The sequence below is a fragment of the Mobula hypostoma genome, chromosome 20 (assembly GCF_963921235.1).
Source record: "Mobula hypostoma chromosome 20, sMobHyp1.1, whole genome shotgun sequence".
In the NCBI taxonomy this organism is placed as follows: domain Eukaryota; kingdom Metazoa; phylum Chordata; class Chondrichthyes; order Myliobatiformes; family Myliobatidae; genus Mobula; species Mobula hypostoma.
The window spans coordinates 62570235-62586495 of record NC_086116.1 but is presented as its reverse complement, the minus strand read 5'-3'; the positions used below and the strand labels follow the sequence as shown (position 1 = coordinate 62586495).

Sequence of the window (16261 nt, the reverse complement as noted above, 5' to 3'; positions counted from 1 at the left end):
ACTAGTGTGCCTTCAGGGACGTGCTGATTCAAGGCCGGTGCCCCTGACTTCAGCGTCACAGGAGAACACGGAACATCAAGAGCAGTGGGTTAGCTGCCAGAAGTCGCGTGTCCAGAGAGCTGCTCCTTTTTGGTGCCGACCCTTTGAAGTCAAAGCTTGGAAACAGACTTTTAACATCATAAATCAGCAAGTTGTTTGTTATGTCTCCCCTCTCGCTGTGAAAGGGGGACACCTCTTTTTTTTCCTTATCGGGGGAGAGAGAGCCTGTGGTATGTCAAATTACCGGGTGAATGAGTAGTTTTTGGGGTACTGCAAGTCTGTGTGTTTATTGATGCTTTGCTGCACGTTTGAGTGCTCAGTGGAGGGTAATGATGCTCTTTTGCTGGTGGAGGTGGAGTCATTGCCTTGCTCTGCTTGTTGGGGTTCTAACATTTAACTGTCATTCATCATTTGGGGGACTTCTCTGTTTTTGTGGATGTCTGCAAAGAATAAAGAATTTCAGGGTGTATATTGCATACAGTTCTCTGACATTATATGTACCTATTGAACCTTTTCTTTTCTTCTTAACTAGATTTTCTACATCCTTTGTACACCATGGTTCTTTTACCCTACCATCCTTTCCCTGCCTCAATGGAACATACCTATGCAGAATGCCATGCAAATATTCCCTGAGCATTTGCCATATTTCTGCCGTGCAGTTCCCTGAGAACATTTGATCCCAATTTATGTTACCAAGTTCCTGACATCTGACCAGATTCATTTCCCAATACCAGATCAAGTACAGCCTCTCCCCTAGTTGAGTCAGGAAACCTTCCTGAACACACCTAACGAACTCCACCCCATCTAAGCCCCTTGCTCTAAGGAGATGCCAGTCAGTATTAGGAAAGTTAAAATCATCCATCACAACAACCTTTTTATTATTGCTCCATTCCAGAATTTGCCTCCCTATCTGTTCCTCGATATCTCTGTTACTATTGGGGGAGGTCTTTCAAAAACACCCGGTAGAGTTATTGCCCCCTTCCTGTTTCTGATTTACACCCACAATGACACAGTAGACCATCCCTCCATAACTTCCTCCTTTCCTACAGCCATGATACTATCCCTGATTAGCAATGCCACTCCCCTCCACCTCTTTTGCCTCCTGCCTTGTCCCTTTTGAAACATCTAAAGCCTGGCACATTCAATAGCCATTCTTGTCCCTGATACATCCAAGTCTCTGTAATGGCCACAATGTCACAATTCCACATATTGATTCACAATCTAAGTTCATCCACCTTGTTTATGATATTCCTTGCATTAAAATAGACACATCTCAAACCATCTGACAGAGTGCATCTTCACTCTATCATCTGCTTATCCTTCCTCACAAACTCGCTACAAGCTGTTTCTACTTGTGCACCAAACATCCCATCCGCTTGCCTCTTTACTTCGGTTCCCACCCCTTTCAAATCTAGTTTAACCTCCCTCCTCCCAATAGCACTAGCAAGCCTCCCTCCTTTGAATGAATTTTGGACCTATATTCCCAGATCCCTTACTTCTACTGCTCAATGTGTAAAACCTACCCTGGTTGCTCCTACCAAAGTGCAACACCTCGCACTTATCTGCACTAAATTCCATCTGCCATTTTTCAGCCTATTTTTCCAGCTAGATCCCGAGATCCCACTTCAGGCTCTGATAGCCTTCTTTGCTGTCCACAGCACCTCCATCTTGGTGTCATCTGCAAACTTACTGATCCAGTTAACCACATTATCATTCAGACCGTTGATATAGGTGACAAAAAACAACAGACCCAGCACCAGTCCCTGAGTTACTCCACTAGTCACAGTTCTCTGGTCGGAGAGGCAATCATCTACTACCACTCTCTGGCTTCTCCCACAAGGTCAATGTCTAATCTAATTTACAACTTCATCTTGAATGCCAAGCCACTAAACCTTCCCGACCAACCTACCATATGGGACCTTGTCAAATACCTTGCTAAGGTCCATGTAGACAATATCCACTGTCTTACCTTCATCAACTTTACTGGTAACTTCCTTGAAAAATTAGTTAAGATTTATTCGACACAACCTGCCCGACACAAAGCCATGCTGACAATCCCTAATCAATCCCTCTCTATCCAAATACACATATATCCTGTCCCTTAGAATACCTTCCAGTAACCTTCCCACTATTCTCACGGGCCTATAAATTCTTGGTTTCTATTGTCTTTCTTAAACAGCAGAACAACATCAGCGATCCTCCAATACCTCACACGTCGCTGAGGATGATTTAAATACCTCTGCTAGTGCCCCTGCAGTTTCTGAACTTGCCTCCTACAGGGTCCGAGGGAACACCTTGTCAGGCCCTGGGAATTTATCTACCCAAATTTGTCTCAAGACAACAAACACTTCCTCCTCTATAATCTGTATAGGGTCCATACAAGCTGACAGGTACATACAAACTCTGTACTCTCAAAATGTCATTTTTTGAAGGCCTCCCACTTACCAAGTACACCTTTGCCAGAAAACAGCCTGTCCTGATCCACACTTGTCAGATCTTTTCTGATACCAACAATATTGGCCTTTCTCCAATTTAGAATCTCAACTTACGGATCAGACCTATCTTTCTCCATATTTACTTTGAAACAAACGGCATTATGATCACTAGATGCAAAGTGTTACCCTACACAAACTTCTGTCACCTGCCCTGGCTCATTCGCTAATAGCAGATTAAGTATTGAACACTCTCTCATTGTGACCTCTATGTACTGATTAAGGAAACTTCCCCGAACACATTTGACAAATGCTATCCCATCTAGTCTTTTTACAGTATGGAAGTCCCAGACTACATGTGAAAATTTAAAACGACCTACTGTAACAACTTTATGTTTCTTGCAACAGTCTGCGATCCCTCTACAAATTTGTTCCTCTAAATCCTGTGGACTGCAGGATGCTCTACAATATAGACCCATTAATGTGGTCATATGTTTCTTATTCCTCCAGATCCACCCTTAAAGCCTCACTAGATGAGTTGTCCAGTCTGGTCTGACTGAGCACTGCCATGACATTTCCCTTGAGTAGTAATGCTACTCTTCCCACTCTGTCGCATCTAAAACAATGGAATCTTGGAATATTGAGCTGCCAGTCCTGCCCCTCCTGCAACCAAGTCACACTAACCAAGTCTAGATCCATCATTATATTTCATGTTCAACGCTAGTGTCAAAGAACAGCCTCTCCATTATGGTTCATTATCCTTACCTTTGGCTTGTGAAGTTGAGAGATTAGTAATTTGACTTGAAGCAGTGGGGAGCTTTGTACTTGTCAATGGTTGCGTAGACATTACTGACATGTTCTGTGTGTTCGAAGTAGGCATAGTAGGAAACATATTTTTGGTTTCCTCGTTTGTAATTTCTTTACCGTCCGTTGAGCTGGATCTGTTGCTCTGGGTAGTTGGGGTGATTGAAGTCACCGAGCTTGCGTAGAAGCTAATGTCTGGCCTGAAACCTGGGTGAAGTAATAAGAGTATACAGTTATTATTGGAGCAGGAGTAGGATGTCTAGTCCCTCTTTCTTGTCCTACATTCAATTGAATAATGTTCAATATAATATCTATTGTTAATCATCAGCAAAAGTGAATGAAGGCATCATTAGCAGTGGTATCAAGTGACACACTTTTCCATAAGCTGGTCCATGGTGCCCAGATTCATTGTTTCAGGACTACCAAGCTCTATATTTCAAAGAATATAGAACATAGAAATTTACAGCACATTACCGGCCCACTGGCCCACAATGTTGTGCCAACCATGTGACCTACTCCAGAGACTGCCTAGAATTTCCCTAGCACATAGCCCTCTGTCTTCCTAAGCTCCATGTACCTATCGAAGATCTGAAAAGAACCTATTGTATCTGCTTCCACCACCACCACCGGCAGTGCATTCCACGCACCCACCACTCTCTATGTGAAAAACTTACCCCTGACATCTCCTCGGTACCTATTTCCAAGCACCTTAAAAAAATGCCCCCTCGTGCTAGCCATTTCTGCCCTGGGGAAAAAGCCTTTGGCTATCCACATGATCAATGCCTCTCATCATCTTATACACCTCTATCAGGTCACCTCTCATCCTTCATCACTCCAAGGAGAAAAGGCCAAGTACACTCAACCTATTCTGATAAGGTACACCCTCCAATTCAGGCAACATGCTTGTAAATCTCCTCTGCACTCTCTCTACAGTATCCACATCTTCCTGTAGTGAGGTGACCAGAAATGAACACTGTACTCCAAGTGAGGTCTGACCAAGGTCTTATATAGCTGTAACATTACCTCATGGCTCTTGAACTCAGTCCCACGGTTGATGAATGCCAACACACTATACACCTTCTTAACAACACTATCAACCTGCAGAGCAGCTTTGAGTGTCCTATGGACATGGACCCCAAGATCTCGCTGATCCTCCACACTGCCAAGAGTCTTACCACTTATATTATATTCTGTCTTCAAATTGGACCTACTAAAATGAACTACTTCACACTTATCTGGGTTGAACTCCATCTACCACTTCTCAGCCCAGTTCTGCATCCAACTGATGTCCCGCTGCAACCTCTGACAACACTCCAGACTATCCACAACAACCCCAACCTTTGTGTCATCAGCAAACTGACTAACCCACCCTTTTACTTCTTCATCCAGGTCATTTATAAAAATCACACAGACGAGGGGTCCCAGAACAGATCCTTGCAGAACACCACTGGTCACCGACCTCCATGCAGAATATGAGCCATCCAGAACCACCCTTTGCCTTCTGTGGGCAGTCAATTCTGGATCCACAAAGCAAGGTCTCCTTGGATCCCATGCCTCCTTACTTTCTGAAGGAGCCTGGCATGGGGAACCTTATCAAATGCCTTATTACTTCCTCAAAGAATTCAATCAGGCTCGTAAGGCATGACCTGCCCTTGACAAAGCCATGCTGACTGTCCCTAATCAGATTATATTTCTCCAAATGCTCATAAATCCTGCCTCTCAGGATCTTCTGTAATTTCATGAGTTATCTCTACTCCCTTTCTTGAACAAGGGAACAACATTTGCAACCCTCCAATCCTCTGGTATTTCTCTCATTCCTGTTGGTGACGCAAAGATCATTGCAAGAGGCTCAGCAATCTCCTCCTTCGCTTCCCACAGTAGCCTGGGGTATATCTCATCCGGTCCCGGTGACTTATCTAACTCAATGCTTTTCAAAAGCTCCAGCACATGATCCTTCTTAATGTCTATACTGTGGGGAGTGGGGCTGAGGAGAAGTAAAAAAAGGATCACCCATGATTGAATGGTGGAACAGACTTAACGGGCCAAATGGCCTTATTCTGCTCCTATGTCTTATGCCCTTATTTGAGGAATATTGCATGATTGTTATCACAAATGCATTGCCTGGACTTTTGTTTCCCTGTGAAAATCTGCTCCAAGTTAAAATATTCCCTCAACTCTGGAATCAGGATACTGTACTTGCTATCACATGTACATAACCTTCTCCAAAGTTTGATTTCTTTCAGGATAGGATGTTCTGCCTCTGGGATACGTTGTGTACGTGAGGGACTCTTCCACTTTAGCACAGTCTTCAAGCTATTTTGGAGGCAATGGTGATATTCTTCTGACATTCCTTCCGTGACTCCGTAACAAGAGATTTGGTTTGGCTTCCTTGCAAACTCCACCCAAGCCCCTTCCTCTTCACACTGCTTGTGGAAATTTACAGGTGCCAGAATTTCTGTTCTTGATTTTTAGGGTTTCTCTTAAGAGGAAGTACATCTCAGTTTCAAGGAAACACTCTGCACATTGTTTCCCTGCAGATTTGAGTTTGCTGATTTCACCTTTCACTTTTCAGCTCAGAGGCCACTCATTCAATTAGCCAATTCCTCTCATTCATGTTTCAAATGTTCCATTCTGTTACGGTAACATTTCACTCACCTTCCTATTACCCACACTAATGCAGGAACATCAGTGGACCTTTCCAATCGCTTAATATAATCGTCATGGTTCCAAACACTCCATATCACACCACTGGGCATCCAGCAATCCCAAGCAGACCTCTTGTATGATAAAGTTGAACTTTTGACCTCTAAATCTACCTCCTCGTGGCCCTTGCATCTTGGTTGTCTACCTGCATTGCATTTTCTCTATAACTGCGGCAGTTTATCTAGCATTCTGTTATTATTTTTCCTTTTGTATTACCTCACTCCCTCATGTATGGAATGATCTGTTTGGATGGCATGAAGACAAAGTTTTTCATTGTACCTTTGTAAAGTGAAAAGTAATAAATCAATTACCAATCAGTTATGGTTGATGGTGTGCACTTGGATTTCAGAAGGCCTTTGACAAGGTGCCACACTTAAGGTTGCTTAACAAACAACGAGCCTGTGGTATTATAGGGAAGCATGGATAAAGCAGTGACTGATTGGGAAAGGTAAATACAGGTGTCCCACGCTTTTCGAATGTTTGCTTTATGAAACCTCACTGTTACAAAAGACCTACGTTAGTATCCTGTTTTCACTTTCAGAAGGTGTCTTCACTGCTATGAAGAAAGGCAGCGCGTGATAAAAGGCAGTGCGCACTCCGAGCAGCCGCTCTCCCCCGGATTCAGAACAGCATTGCTTAAACACGTTGCATTGAGCAGCTGTTAGCAAGATGAGTTCTAAGGTGTCGGAAAAGCCTGAAAGAGCTCGTAAGGGTGTTACACGTAGCATAAAACTAGACATAATTAAGCGTTTCGATCTTGGTGAACGAAGTAAGGACTAAGTGAGTTTGGCTTGTGGAGGCTGACGAAGATGATGTTGAAGAGGTTTTGGCATCCCATGACCAAGAACTGATAAATGAAGAGCAGATGCAATTGGAAGAGGAAAGGATAACAATCGAAACCAAATGTAGTAGCAAAAGAGAAGTTGTCCAGCAACTGAAAGTGAAGCAACTGCGTGAGATTTTAACTGCAATGATAAAGTACGACTTTAATTTTGAAAGGGTACGTAGGTTTAGGGGATATATGCAAGATGGTTTGAGTCTTTACAACGAACTGTGTTATATAAAAATGCGTGAGGCTCAGCAGTCAAGCAAGCCTTCCACATCAGCCACAGCAGACGATGAACCTCGACCTTCGACATCGAGGCGGGCAGTCATAGGAGAAGATGAGCTGCCTTCCCTGATCGACGATGAGATGACACCCCCGTGTCCCACCACCCCAACCTCCGGGCCCTGGACAGATACTGTAGTGATTTGTGGAGAACGCAGCGGTAGCCGGAAGGCACACACCACATCTTTAAGAAAAAAGCCGAAATAAACATGCTAATTAATTAGGTGCCGCCTAGCATGTAATTTTCGGCCCAGATCAGTGCCAATGCAATTGGCAATTGCCTCTGATCTGCGCTGATATTTACGTGCCGGGCAGCACCTAATTAATTAACACGTTTATTTCGGCTTTTTTCTTAAAGACGTGCTGTGTACCTCCCGGCTACCCCTGCTTCGCAGCAATGTATCAGTCGGCGGCCTGGAGGGTGGGGGCCACTGCACCACCCAACCTGCGACGACTCAGTCTAACACACCATCATCAGTGTGCTTGATGTCTTTCCAATTCCTGCAAGTGATACTACACTGTACATACATTATTTCTACTTTTATATAGGCTGTGTATTTTTACGTGTTATTTGGTAGATTTGGCAGCTTCATAGTTTAAAGGTTACTGGAGAGTGCGTTTATGCCAACAGCACTTGCGTGACATTTTCGCTATGGAGATCTGTGCAGGCAATCGTTGTAGAGAAGTATTTCTACTTTATATAGGCTGTGTATTTATCATATCATTCCTGCTTTTACTATATGTTACTGTGATTTTAGGTTTTATGTGTTATTTGGCATGATTTAGTAGGTTATTTTTGGGTCTGCGAACGCTCACAAAATTTTCCCATATAAATAAATGGTAATTGCTTCTTCGCTTTACGACATTTCGGCTTACGAACCATTTCATAGGAACGCTCTACCTTTGGATGGCGGGGGAAACCTGTAGTGGGAATAAAGGGAGCCTTTTCTGGCTGGCTGCAGGTGGTTAGCAGTGTTCAACAGGGGTCTTTGTTGGGTCCGATTCTTTTTACGTTATACTGTATGTCAATGATTTGGATGATGGAATTGATGACTTTGTTGCAAAGTTTGCAGATGATATGAAGATTGGTGGCAGGGCAGGTCAATCTGAGTAGGTAGAGAGGCTACAGAAGGACTTAGATGGATTAGGAGAATGGGCAAAGAAGTGGCAGATGGAATACAGTCTGGGAAAGTGTATGGTCAAGCACTTTGGTAGAAGAAATGAAAGGGTTGACTATTTTCTAAATGGAGAGAAAATACAATAAAATGAGCTGTACCCAGGGAGTGGTGAATCTGTGGAATTCTTTGCCACAGGCAGCTGTGGAGGCCAATATTATGTATAATGAGGCAGAGGTTGATAGGTTCTTGACGGGCCAGGGCATGAAGGGGTACAGGGAGAAGGCAGGAAATTGGGACTGAGAGGAAAATTGAATCAGCTATGATGAAATGGCAGAGCAGACTCAATGGGTTAAATGGCCTAATTCTGCTCCCATATCATATGGTCTTCTGTGAAAACTCTCCCATCACCTACTTCTCTGGGTGTCTCTCAAATGATATCCATTGATCCCTACTTTATGTGATAAGTAATGCTCCTGTGAAGGACCTTGGAACGTCCTTACAATGGGTAGTGAGATGGTGCGTGGTTAAATTTGGATCTGTAATACTTCAAATTGGGTCTCCAGCAACCCAGGTTTGATCTGGACCTCAAATGCTATTATTGTGATTGTGAACGAGACACTGAGGCTGGTCGATATAGAAGTGTTTATTCAGCAAAACAAGCAGGCATCATTGAGTCTCAGACAGTCTCAAGAGAGGCCTCCCAGATCCATTATTAAATGACATTTTTATCTGCTGAAGATCAAAGGTAACGCCAGGACAAATCTTATAGTTACAATATATCCACAATGCTTCCTTTGAATTACATATAATTTTCAAATACCTAGATCTTCATGCCAACACTCCAGATTCCCCAAAAGCATGTTAATCACCACTGTCTCTGGGCTGTATTCATGCAATTGCAGATATCTCAAGTCAATTGAGGTGTCTCTTGGTTTGCAATCAACCCCAGACTACACCTCCAAGAACTCCATTGTTCTGAGCTGCATTTTAAACTCAATCTACAATCCGTATTCAGATCTGAATACTGTTTGCTGTTGAAATTAATATTTGCTATAATTCTTAACTCCAGAATACACCCTAACACCATCTGTGTGGAGTTTGCATGTTCTTATGGGTTTCTGACAGGTTCTCTGGTTTCCCCTCTCATCAAGGAACTGTGAGAATCAGGTCAGCCCCTTTTTAACTACATTCCTAAACTGTGGAACTTAGTACCTAAAACTGTAAGAGATGCAGTCTGAATTGACACTTTTAAACACCAGCTCAAAACCTACAGATTTAACTTTGCTTTTAACTAACATAATTTTGTCTTTAATTTTGAACATTTGGACTTTATCCAGTTGTAAAGCACTTTGAACTGCATCATTTGTATGAACAATGCACGATAAATAAATTACTATTATTATTAATTGGCTACAGTAGATTAACCCTTTGTGCAGATAACTGGCACTAGAGGAGCCAATGGGTACCTGAGAGAGTGCGCTATGGGGAGGTAGAAAGAGGGGACTAGTGGGAAATGCAATGGCCTCATTTTCTGTTGTGCCACAAAAATCCAAGTCATTATTCCTTCTTCAACTTCTCTTGCAGACTCCTTGTAATTTGAGGACATCTTCAAAAGGTGATGCCTCAAAAAGGCAGCATCCATCATTAAGGACTCCATCACCCTGAACGTGCCATAGGTTGATGTCTTATGGAGAGAGGAAGGTACATGGTTTGTAGCTTAGCTACCATATCTACCTCTTCTCATATGTTTTTCAGGATGTTTTATTGCAATGAACTGCTTCCATGAAACAACAAATTTCATGACATATGCCAGTGTTATTAAACCTGATTGTGATTCTCTCTCTGGAAGCCATTGGGAAAGATAATTCTGCTCCCATGTCTAATGGTCCTATTGAGGAGGCAGGTGTATGGGGTTGAGTGGGATCTGGGATCAGCCATGAATGAATGGCGGAGCAGACTCAATAGGCTGAATGGCCTAATTCTGCCCCGATGTCTTATGGTCTTATGTCATTACTAAGGTTTCTTCAATTCTTTTTAGAACTGATCCAGGATCCCTTCAGTGCTTTATTGAATCAAATCTTCCGTGATGCTAAAGACTGCATTGTTCAGATGCAATGTCGGTATAATTTTGTTAAATACAACAATTCAGACTGAAAGAATTAGATCTATTTCCACAGCTATGTTACTGCACATCCTCAATAGATATGGAAAAGAGCCATTCACTTTCTAACTAAAACAGCAAGGATGGTTGTAAGTCCTGGAAAGAATATGGTAAGAGATAGTGTTACAGGTCTTGACATGAACACTATGTGGCTTAGTTGCTGAAACCCAGCAGTCTTGCATGCAAACTTGCTCACAGAGGTTACTGTGATACAGGAAATAATACGTGGATTGATGGCAGGAAGAAGTCGCAACAGGCTTCCTGAAGTCGTGAGACGAGTTATCTTCTTGCATCCCCATGACCTCAAATTAACAACTTTATGATTAGCATTTGAACTGCAAAAAATACACATGCCTTTCGTAATCTCTGCTCTCTATTTCTAAGACTTTATAACTGGATTGCTTAAGGTAAACTGAATAGAGTTTGGATATTGAATTAATATTAAGATATTAGGATATTACTTTCAATATCCTAACCTCTATTCAGTTTACCTTAAGCAATCCAGTTATATCTTTCCTGGAAAAAAATTGCAGTTTTTGAACATAGATTTTATCTTCTCCTAGAGGTGATCACTTTAAACTCTGACTGGATCTTCCAACCTATCGACTCACTTTCAAGAACTCTGCAACTCATGTTCTCAGTATTATTTATTTACCTTTGTTTTGTATTTGCACAGTTTGTCTCCTTTGTTATTTGTCAGTCTTTGTGAGTAGCTTTTTGATGCATTTCTCTATTCTACGATAAATAGCTACAAGAAAATGAATCTCAAGGTCATATATGGTGACATACATACTTTGCTTTCTCTGAGGGGAGATCTGATAGAGGTTTACAAGATTATGAGAGGCAAAGGTAGACAGGACAGAAAGTATCTGTATTCCAGGGTTGAAATATCTAACACCAGAAGGCATGCACTGAATGTGAGAGGGGGTAGGTTCAGGGGGGATGTGAGAGGCAAGTTTTTTACTCAGAGAGTCATGGATGCCTGGAATGCACTGCCTGATAGGGTGCTAGAGGCAAATACATTAGAGACTTTTAAGAGACGTTTGGATAGGCACATGGATGTAAGGAAGATGGAGGGATATGGGCATGGTGCAGGTAGGAGGAATTGATGTTTGGGCGTTTTTGATTTGCTTTTTAGCTGGTTCAGCACAACTTTTTGAGCTGAGTGCACTGCTCCTGTGCTGTAATCTCTTATGTTCTATGTTCTGAATCTAATCTGAACTTTAGAACAGTACTGTACAGTACAGCCCCTTTGGCACATGACCTACTCCGATATCAATCTCATGTTTCCCTCCACATAACCCTCTCATCCATGTGCCTATCTAAGAGTCTCTTAAATGTCCCTAATGTATCCACCTCCATCTCCTGCCCCGGCAGTGCATTCCACACACCTAGCACATTCTGTGTAAAAACATTTTTATAATAAATTGGATGATAATTTTTGGAGAAAATATGGTTGTGGTATAAATATGGTCTTTCATACTTGTCAGGATCCAGAATGTTTTTCCTGCAAAGTATTGTACTTAAGTGCTTTGCTTTGACGTGAGGCCTCATTAATGAATGAAATTCACTGTTCACTGATTACTGTCTCTGTAACAGGTGATCAAGTGTCACTGGAGCTTCACTCTGTAATGAAAGTCTTAATAAAAATGTTTTTTTTTGCTGGTTTTCATCTGAGGTCATGAGCCTAGTCAATCAGCATAAAAATTCTGATTACTGCCTTACCCACTGTGGCTACCTTGCTACTCAGCATCCACATCCAAAGAATTAAAGGCCTTTTACGTCCAGTGGTGTGGAGAGGTTGAAAAACTGTGGATTGCAATCTGGAGTACAAAGGGTCGACATGCAAAACTCAGCAGATCAGGCAGCATCTATAGGAAAGAGTAAACTGTCGATGTTTCAGGCTGAGACCCTTCTTCAGGACTGAGAAGGAAGGGGGAAGATGTCTGAATAAAAGGTGACTTACATTTAATTAATTTAAAATAAACCAATAAAGAACAAGCTGATTAACTTTTAAGGTGAAGGATCTTATTAAAATTAGATCTGCTGACATGGTGTCACATTAAAATTATGGAGCGGGTCTCAGTGTTTCTGTTCCTCCAGCTCAGAGATTTAGTGGTGAGACCAGGAGGTGACCAGGCAGCAGGTCAGTCCGAACTTCTACACAGAACAGCCAGCTCTTTGATAACACAGACCTATTCCCTCTGGCCTTTGTGTCTGCAATCAGAGGTCATAGATTTGAAATCTTTGGCACAATGAGAGGTGAAGAGAAGTCTTGCTCTTTCACAATAGTCAGGATCTGGAACGTTTTTCCTGCAAGGTAGTGGAATCCTATTTCAAACCTAATATTAAACAGTGGATTGGAAGGATAGACAGATGGTTTGTATATTTCCATGTAAAGAGAAAAACATTGTGCATGCCTGGCTCAAAAATAACCTGCAGGTGATAAATAGGAACTCTAGACAATTTATAGTTCCATTCATTTTGCTCAAGAATATTTCAAATGACTGTCTAAACATTCAGAGAACCCTCTGAGCAACGCTGTGTGCACCTGGGAGGTGCTGATCACTTGCGAGATGGTGAATACATGTTAGAGATGAAAGGATGACAGGAGTAGATCCAGAAACACAACAAAGTGTTTGTGATTGTATGAAAGAAATAATTAACAGTTTAACATAATCTCTAATTGTTTGGATGACTTTTTTTGATTTAGCTAAATTAATAGACGAGGAGGCCATGTTAGTTAGGCATCTCTTCCACCTAATAAAGTGGCCACTGAGTGTCTGCTTGTGTTCTTCTGATGCTTCAAGGTTCGATGTGTTGTGTATTCAGAGACGCTCTCCTGCACGCTGCTCACTGGATGTCTTCTTTTTTTGTTTTTTTTTTGCACCATTCGCTGTAAATTCTCAGCATTTTCTGAGATACTCAAACCCCATCTGGCACCAACAATCATTCCACAGACAAAGTCATTTAGATGACATTTATTCCCTATTCTGATGTTTGGTCTCAGCAACAACTGAACCTCTTGACCAGGTCTGCATGCTTTTATGCATCGAGTTGCTGCTAAATGACTGGCTGATTAGATATTTTCATTAATGAGCAGGTGTACAGGTGTACTTAATAAAGTGGCCACTGAGTGAAGATGCCACATGTTTAGTTCAGAGTCAAAGAGATAGAGAGAGAGAGAGAGAGAGAGAGAGAGAGAGAGAGAGAGAGAGAGAACACATGGAGTCAGGCCCTTTGGCAAACTGAATCCCAGCTGACTATCAACCACTCATTTATGTTAATCCTATATTATTCCCATTTTTTTCTACCCATTCTCACATCAGCTCCCTGACCTCGCTTATACTCCAGGGGTAACGTACAGTGGCCAGTTAAGCCACCACTCTGTGTATCTTTGAGATGTGGGAGGTGACGGGAGCTTCTGGAGGAAACCTGTGATGTCACAGGGCGAATGTACAAATTACGTAGTAGCGTTGCGGTTACTGCAATGCTTTGCAGTGCCAGCTGTGAGATCAGGGTTCATTTCCTGCCACTGTTGCATGTTCTCCCCATGACTGTGTGGGTTTCCAACATTCTGCTCCAGATTCATCCCGCATTCCAAAGATGTACAGGTTAGGGTTAGTGAGTTCTGAGCATGCTCTGATGGTGCCAGAGGCGTGGCTATCCCAACATAGTCCCAGCTGATTTGATTTGCAACCAACAGTACATGTCACTGCATATTCCAATGTACATATGACAATCAAAGCTAATCTTTGTCTTTATCGTACCCACATAGACAGCATCGGAGGTGAGGATCAAACCTGGGTCAATGGAATGGGGAGTCAGTAGCTCAGCTAGCTGCTGCTTTAAGTAACTAAACAACATATAATTTATGTTCTATGTGCTTTATGTACCCTCGATGCTGCAGTAAGATTCTAATTGTGCCCGTAACCTCACCATACTCGAAATACCTGATTTCAGAAGCAGAATCAGGTTTAATATCACTGCATATGTTGTGAAATTTGTTAACTTTGCGGCAGCAGTACAATACAATACATGATAGTATGGTAAAAAACCTGAATTACAGTAATTTTACATAAGTATATTAAATAGTTAAGTTAAAGTAAATAGTGCAAAAACAGAAATTAAAAATAGTATTGAGGTAGTGTTCATTTAGGAATCAGATGGTAGGGGGGAAGAAGCTGTTCCTGAATCACTGAGTGTGCCTATCGGCTCCTGTACCCCCTTCCTGATGGTCACAGTGAGAAGAGGGCACGTCCATTGTGTTGGGAGTCCTTAAAGATGGACACTGCCTTCCTGAGGAATTGCTCCTTGAAGGTGTCCTGGATACTACGGAGGCTGGTGCCCACGATGGAGATGGCTAAGTTTACAACTTTCTGGAACTTACTTCGATCTGGTGCAGTAGACCCACCTCCACCACCCTGCGCTCCCCCCCGCCATACCAGATGGTGATGCAGCTAGTCAGAATGATCTCCATGGTATACCTGTAGAAGTTTTTGAGTATTTTAGGTGACAAACCAAATCTCTATCTGCATGGAGGTCAGTGACCAATAGTTGTGCCTCAGGGATCTGTTCTGGGACTCTTACTCTTTGTGATTTTTATAAATGACCTGGATGAGGAAGTGGAGGAATGGGTTAGTAAATTTGCTGATGACACAAAGGTTGGGGGTGTTGTGGATAGTATGCAGGGCTGTCAGAGGTTACAGTGGGATATTAATAGGATGCAAAACTGGGCTGAGAAGTGGCAGATGGAGTTCAACCCAGATAAGTGTGAAGTGGTTCATTTTGGTAGGTCAAATATGATGGCAGAATATAATATTAATGGCAAGACTCTTGGCAGTGTGGAGGATCAGAGGGATCTTGGGGTCTGAGTCCATAGGACACTCAAAGCTGCTGCACAGGTTGACTCTGCGTTAAGAAGGCATACGGTGCATTGGCCTTCATCAATCTTGGAATTGAATTTAGGAACCGAGAGGTAATGTCGCATCTATATAGGACCCTGGTCAGACCCCACTTAGAGTACTGTGTTCAGTTCTGGTCGCCTCACTACAGGAAGGATGTGGAAGCCATAGAAAGGGTGTAGAGGAGATATAAAAGGATGTTGCCTGCATTGGGGAGCATGCCTTATGAAAATAGGTTGAATGAACTCAGCCTTTTCTCCTTGGAGTGATGGAGGATGAGAGGTGACCTGAGAGAGGTGTATAAGATGATGAGAGGCATTGATCATGTGGATAGTCAGAGGCTTTTTCCCAGGGCTGAAATGGTCGTCACAAGAGGACACAGGTTTCAGTTGCTGTGGAGTAGGTACAGAGGAGGTGTCAGGGGTAAGTTTTTTACTCAGAGAGTGGTGAGTGCGTGGAATGGGCTGCCAGCAACAGTGGTGGAGGCAGATACGATAGAGTCTTTTAAGAGACTTTTGGATAGGTACATGGAGCTTAGAAAAATAGAGGGCTATAGGTAAGCCTAGTAATTTCTAAGGTAGGGAGGGACATGTTCAGCACAACTTTATGGGCCGAAGGGCCTGTATTGTGCTGCAGGTTTTCTATGTTTCTATGTTCTTCTATGTTTCCTCAAACTCCTAATGAAATATAGCTGTAGTCTTGCCTTCTTTACGATTTTGATTAACAATGATAAAAACAAGTTTACAAAACATACAGGAGCTGAACTAAGAATAAACACTGAAACAGTGAAGCCCTAATTATGAGGAACTTCAAGGTTTAAGAGCAAATGACACTCTGGGGAATCAAGACCACTTTCAAGATGCCAGCAGATGGCTTCCTTCTGTACTCAGTTTTTCTGATTCTACAAAGTTAAAAATAAACAGGATTTCTATTACTTTCATCCTTCCAATTGTTGCTTTAGAACAGTTTGCTGAGAACAAAAGTGAAAAGAT

The 16261-nt window shown here is 42.3% G+C and overlaps 1 protein-coding gene across 1 annotated transcript in view; it reads right to left on the bottom strand.

Annotated features, from left to right (window-relative positions):
• podxl (podocalyxin-like) overlaps positions 1–16261 on the bottom strand; it is a 168461-nt gene that overhangs the window by 64580 nt on the left and 87620 nt on the right. Inside the window, exon 2 of the mRNA XM_063073053.1 lies at positions 3237–3482. Within this exon, the coding sequence (XP_062929123.1) occupies positions 3237–3482 (246 nt within the window). The remainder of the gene's footprint in view (positions 1–3236; positions 3483–16261) is intronic.